Raw genomic sequence first — 6,904 nt, forward strand, 5'->3', positions numbered from 1 at the left:
AGAAGAAGGAAAAGGAGAAACCAAAAACTTAATAAAATAGGTTCTAATTTCAGGGAAGAAAAAGAAAAATAGAAAATGAAAATTACTTCTAAAAATCGCAAAGGCGTAGAATGTGAAATTCTTGTACTTCGTTCTTATTTTCTAAGTCCAGATTTAATATAAAAACTTCATTGATTTTGAGTATACTCTGACTTATAAAATTTGGCAAAATGGGTATGAAAATACACAAACGTTGAACAAATTATTAATTCTTGTTTATTGACATTCATGAAACCGCGCCTAGAGATTGTGTATAAAGACATCTAAACTTCGAGGTCTATACATGATATTATGATGGAATCGTATGCTAGCAAGAGCATGCCTGAATCATTCATTCACCTGTTGATGGAAAAATGGAATGAGGGAGAATTTGGCTGCATAGCCCATCTACAAGAAACCCTAGCTGCCTGATAATTGGTTTCGATGATTCAACAAGTGTCTCCCATTACTACTTCTGTATAGAAGAATAAGAGCACCCACAGAGTCACAGACCCACTACATAACTAAGATGAGTGTAGGGTTTATCAAAGTGTTCTGTCAGGATGTAAAAATTCATATGTTGAATCATGTAGCTCAGCGACCTAATAATTAAAAACATGTTTTCTAATGCGTGCGTGAGGGTCTGCATCTCTAAGCCCTCACGGATTGGTAGGTATAGGTGGGTCCCACAGTTTTACAATACTGGTTTATTGTTGCGTAGAGGCGACATCTTTGCTTATTTTTAAACACAGTCGTACGTGGTCCCACGTTACAATACTTGCATCTACTCTTACACCAACCCCATTATATAGAGAGAGAAAAATCTGAAATTTAAGCGTGGAAATGATAGGGTAACATGTCGTGTATTAGATTTAGACCCTATCCAGAAGTTAAGTCTTACTGTTAAGATTCATGTGAAGTGCTCTCCATGTTTTTCTAAAGTCATGTGTTTGTGGAGAGAGAGAGAGAGAGATAAGGTCTACTTTGTGGACCCATTTTTTCACGTGAGGTGGACCTCGTATGAAGTTGCAACCTTGTTTTTGGTTGGTAAGCTGAGATTGAACCTACGACCTCTAGGTTGAGAAACAAAGTCTTATAAGTAATAACCATTTAAAAGGGAGTTTTTTTCCTCAAAATTTTATGAATTCATAATTCACCTATGGGATTTGCTAGGGTCCATCGCAAAAGGCATTTCTCAGCCGGTTTGTCGCATGTCAGACCAGCCACACAGTGTGGCAATTCCTTCCCATTCACCTATAGGTACAAATGTAATGAAGGCATAATTCAGCTTATATCCTTGCAAAAAGCCAGTTACAAGGGCGCCCCCATTGGTCCTTGTCAACAAAATGCTTTAATTGTTCTTCTAATATTATGTTTGTCGGGATTTGCTAGGGACCATCCCAGAAGGCTTTTTGCGGATGGGCTGTTGCATGTGAGAGCAACGACCTCAGGTGAATAAAACGACAAAATCAGAGCGTGTGTGGCTGCTCTCACATGCAACAGCTCATGCACGAAATGCCTTCTACGATGGTCCCTAGCAAATCCCATATTTGTCAACGTCATTCCCCTATATTTCCATGCCAGTACTCTCTTGAGATAGACCGATGGGGGCACCCTTGTAACTGGTTTTTGGCCTTTAGTCTATCATCCCTCATAAAAATACTCTAATTTTTATCGAGTTATATACTTATACCTGACTCAATTGAAAGAACTCGACTAGACCAACTTTTGAGTCAAGTAAACTTTTCGAGGTCCTAAATTATGTTGGGTGGAGATTGGAGTGGCTAGACTTTTGTGAGTCTACCACCTTTAGGACTTGGGTTTGTTTCAAAATGGAAATATTCACGGAAGAGAACCCATGAAATGGCCTTCATGGGTCTTTCACCAACATCTTTCTTACGTATTCACATAAACCTGCCATGGGAAAAGAAAAAGGGTAGTGATAAGGACGTATAATCCTCTTCTTTTAAATATGTATAGTATACACGATGACCAACAAAACCCACCCCCCATTAGTATGACAATGTTATTATAATAATGGCATAAACGTCAAATTTCCAACAAACACTACGTTCACGTTCTTCTTCGATCTACTCGATCTCTATCTCCCTCGATGCATCCATCTCGTCTGATAGCGTTGGTTCCTCGCACGCTGCCAAGTGGCACACGGTCGTGGCCCCTAGGGTTGTCCCATCTTGTGGATACGAAGCAAGAGAAAGAACAAAGACAAAGACCAAGAAGATAATAAAGATGCAAGAAATAGTCTCATTATCACCTTTTTATTTTCAAAATGTCCTTAGAAGGTTAATTATGAAAATATTATTATTAATCATAGTAACATATATTTGTTGGGGCGATGATATTTTCACTCCCCCATTACAAACGTGCCCCCCTTTCAACGCGATTTGATGTCAAAAAACGTTAAAGTCGCCCACTGTTCACGTCAAATCACATTATAAGAGGGGCGCATCCGTACTGCAGGGGGCGCTGAAAATATCATCTCCCGTATTTGTCTTTGGGAATTTCTCAAGAAGGGTGTATCTCAGGATATTTAAAGTTTTTTGTTAATTTTGTTTTATAATGGGAAAAAACTAAAACAAATATTTATATAAAAATTTAAAAAATAAAATTGGAAAAACAAATAATATCGTGAATTTGTTGCAGTATTTTCGTGATATTTTCGAGCTAAAAAAATAAAATATGAAGATGTATCGATTAGTTTTGTGAATCTTGAGATTATGTCTTTTTATCAAAAAATCATGAAGTGAGGCGAAAAAAATCATAAATTGGTAAAAGGCTAGTTTAGAATGGAAATTTTGTCACCCACCTTAATTTTGTATCATTTGTTAGAGAAAGAAGTAAATGGTGGATTGTTTCGGAGCGTCTTTGGAGATGACCAAAACCATTCTTTACTTGCAAATAAATTGTTTTTATGTTAATCTTATCCGCAAATGAGATATTAGGTCCTCTTTTCAATTCATTAGCTATAACATTACTAAGTTTAATATAAACTTGCAAATTATCACATTTAACTTCAAAACCATTTGCATATAACAAGGGTATATTTGGCATGTACAGATCTTTCTCATACTTTATACAATATTTAAAAAGATAGAAATAACAAGAGGTAACAACAAAAACACCACACTATGACTTGGTATATGGTCTCTCCAATTGCCTGTGGGAAACTCAGTCATCCTTAAAAACGAATAAATTCCCAATGACAAACAGACAAGAGAGAAGCGACGACGAGCTCTCCACTACCATTAGAGCAAGACATCCTCCTCCTTCTTTCTTCCTTTCATAAATCAAACCCATCTCTCTCTCTTCTCCCCCATCAACTTCTCCTCAACAGAATTTCCATGGAACTCAAATTCCAACAACCAAACCAACAAGAGATTTCAGTAGCAAAAAACAGCAAATTTAGAGGAAGAAACAAAAGCAGCAACAACACAAACAAGTTTGTTGGTGTGAGGCAAAGGCCTTCAGGGAGATGGGTGGCAGAAATCAAAGACACAACACAGAAAATAAGGATGTGGCTTGGCACCTATGAGACTGCAGAAGAAGCCGCTCGAGCTTACGATGAAGCTGCGTGTCTCCTTCGCGGATCGAACACTCGCACCAACTTCATCACCCATGTCTCCTCTAATTCCCCTCTTGCTTTGCGAATTCGCAATCTTCTTAATCACAAAAAACCCATCAAAGAACAAGCCACCACTACCACAACCAGCACCACAACTACTAGTACAAATACGAGTACTAGTACTAGTGCTAGTAGCACTCTTTCTTATGACCCAAAAACTCAGACCCAAATATCTGATGATGGATATAGACCAGATATGAGCAATTGTAATGAGGAATTCGAATTGGGTTCTTCTCGGTCCGATCTCTCGTGGATCCTCGATCATGGGTACGATCGGTTTTCATTACCTCATGATGGATTGGAGTTGGCAAAACAATTCTTACCGGACAACGTCGGTTCGGAGATCACAGAATTCGAGCGCATGAAGGTGGAGAGAAGTATTTCGGCGTCTCTCTATGCGATAAATGGTGTTCATCAGTATTTGGAGAGTGTTCAGGATCCTTCTGATGCTCTGTGGGATCTCCCCCCTCTATGTCAGTTGTTATTCCAAACCTGAAGATCAACATCTCATCCTTCCAGATCTTTCTTTCTCCATTAAGAAATTTGAAAGAGGCTGATTTAGGTGAAAAGTGTTCCAATAGCGAAATTAATAAGAATGGAGATTGAATTGTTTGCTGACTAAATCCATTTGCATGATCTTGTTAGTCTCAATTCTGCATATGTTTTTCTGCTTTGCTTGTTATTACTCTAGTAATCTAGCAAAGATATGGGGTGCAAAAATCCATGGAGAAGACCCATTTTTCACCACAAAAACTCCCCTCAATGTATAACAAATTAACAACCTCCAAAGTCTACACCCTATTTACGAATTGAAAACACCCACATGACATTGTTTAAATATGTGGGCCTATGTGCATGCGTAGCCATACATATCCTATACATATAGTGATATCAGCATTTATTTATTTCCATAATAGTACTCATCACTTTTCTTTATTTCCCATAGGCTTTTTTTTCACTTGGAATTGTAGCATTCTGTAAAAACTAATTAGAAAGTGCAAAATAAGTACAGTAGTGCCTTAAAAAAACAAGGGAGTGCAGACATCAATTTCCTTTATCTATTTATAATAGGGAATTGGTATGGGCACCAATAGATTTAGGGCATTTTACACCAGATCATTCCATCTTATTTGATTTGCATTTGGTTTTGGTTTTGTGCATATAGAACAACTTGATATGGGTGTATGGAGCTCGATCATATTGCTCATGGGCAAGAATCTCGATCATTCATTTATTGGGCCAATCATAGGTGAGCCATATCCTAAAATAGAACATGATATTCACCATCAGACTGTTGACTCTGACGTAAATTATTTGGATGTAATCCGCACATTAAATAGGGTAATTAAGTCCTCAATGAAAGGAAATCAGTCCCCATAATTGGCTTCACTCTAGGTATGTGACCATCTCCCAAAGGTCCCTTCGAGCAGTATAAAGTTGTGATCATATGGGAATGACATGCCATGGACGAAAAAAGAGTAGGAGGTAAAACACTAGGACTAGACTTCCTTGTTCGTTTTGGTTTATGAGAATTGATTATGAGTCCAAAACTGATTAATGAAGACAAAATTAAACTTAATTTGCATGCTTGAATTTATTACTTGACTTGAACCAAAATTTGTATCAATTGTAGAGCAATCGTGCCAAAAAGGACTTTTTGATCTAATGAGGTTTTGCTTCTTTGGGAATCATAGCCAGAAAGAAGGATTGAATTGCACTTGGTTTAATTTTGTTTTTCACTCAAAATTAATTCTCAAAATCCAAAATGAATTAGGAGACCACCCATCCTAGCATTACTCTTCCCAAAGCATGCTTAATTCGGGATTCTTATGAGATCCAATGAATTTGTGGTGGTGTATCGTATCCTATCATCTACATTTCTCATAGGGATTGATATCTGCATTACAATGTTTTGATAATGGCATTACTCACTCTGTTTTACTTTTTCACATTAACCTTAAAGTGCTTAACATTGTCAAAAGCTTCTAATTTTTTGCTTCAAAAAATAAATTCAAGTTTTTCAACTAAAAGCTTACCATGGCTTTGTGACTCTCCAAGATTTTTCTATTTGAAAAATACTAGGATGCTTCTTTTCAAGAACACACTCTCCACACACACTGTGTTAGGAAAGTCAACATAGGCAAACCAAAGACTATCTTCTTTTGTGGAAGCAATTTTAGACTCCTGATTTCAAGTGTTCATAACACATTAATTCATAATCAAGAATCATCATTTCATTATAGAACTAATGTGATACAATTTTTGAACTGTATAATTAACAGAAATAATTGATTTTACATCATCTTTACCTTTGTGATTAGTCTTCTTTGATCATCTTTGATGCTACATACACCTTGGGGATGAACATATCAAATCCTATTTCCGAAAATTGCCCCATGTTCAAAGATATTGATGAAGGCAAGAAATTTTTTACTTTTTCCCCATCACCAGGACTTTTGGAATGTTCTCAAACTTCTGAGTGAATGGACTCATATCCCTTTGCCAATACATATGGTTAATTACCATTATCATATCTATGTTCTTCAACTTTAGCATGCAAATCTTTAGAACTAAATCTCTTAGATCTAAATTCATACCTGTCCTGATTTTTTCCAGGACCTAATTGATTTTTACCTTTTCCCATATTCTTACAATTTTGTCATTTCTTTAATTGGAGACTTCATTTTCTCCTTTTCCAAGTCAACTGGCTCTGGAGAGCTTCTTCCACCAAATTCTCTGATGTTTCATTGAGTCGAGCTCATAAACTCGTCCAACTGCATAGTGGTGAGATCTTTTGATGCTTCAATGGTCTCATCATGCACTCGAACCACAACGTGAGGGTTAGAAGTTTTATCTCCATGATACGAAGATCTTTTCATTTATGTTCGGTAGGTAAGCTGGGATTGAACCTCTGACTCAAAGTTGAAGAACAAAGGGTTGACCATTGAGCTAAAGGCTCAATCCCCACGAATATCTTCCATATTTCCCTACGAAGATATTTCTTCTTTTTGTCTTTAGCGCTCATCTGACTTACAAGAGCCAATGTCTATGAAGAATAATTAGAAGAAAAAACGTCACTTCACAGATACATGGCTATGCCGGGGCCAATTGGGGCATTGACCAATATCAGCTCCATATACCAAATTATCCTTGGATCACAGTGATCCAAGGATAATTAGCTTTAAAAGGCCTACAAATTTTGGTGGCCTAAGACCCACTTCACAGATATGGAGGAAACAGTGC

General features: G+C 37.1%; 1 protein-coding gene across 1 annotated transcript; it reads left to right on the forward strand.

Annotated features, from left to right (window-relative positions):
• Positions 1–3,080: 3,080 nt before the first annotated feature.
• On the forward strand, positions 3,081–4,393 carry LOC143860306 (ethylene-responsive transcription factor ERN1). Its single transcript, XM_077370885.1, has one exon. The coding sequence runs from the start codon at positions 3,381–3,383 to the stop codon at positions 4,155–4,157; it is 777 nt and encodes a 258-aa protein (XP_077227000.1). The 5' UTR covers positions 3,081–3,380; the 3' UTR covers positions 4,158–4,393.
• Positions 4,394–6,904: the final 2,511 nt, after the last annotated feature.

The sequence above is a fragment of the Tasmannia lanceolata genome, unplaced genomic scaffold (genome assembly GCF_043159265.1).
Source record: "Tasmannia lanceolata isolate RefF3 unplaced genomic scaffold, GAP_Taslan_0.1 ptg000003l, whole genome shotgun sequence".
Classification (NCBI taxonomy): Eukaryota; Viridiplantae; Streptophyta; class Magnoliopsida; order Canellales; family Winteraceae; genus Tasmannia; species Tasmannia lanceolata.

Bases quoted from the DNA above. Each gene is read 5' to 3' on its own strand.
- LOC143860306 (XM_077370885.1), top strand. From the start codon at position 3,381: ATGGAACTCAAATTCCAACAACCAAACCAACAAGAGATTTCAGTAGCA.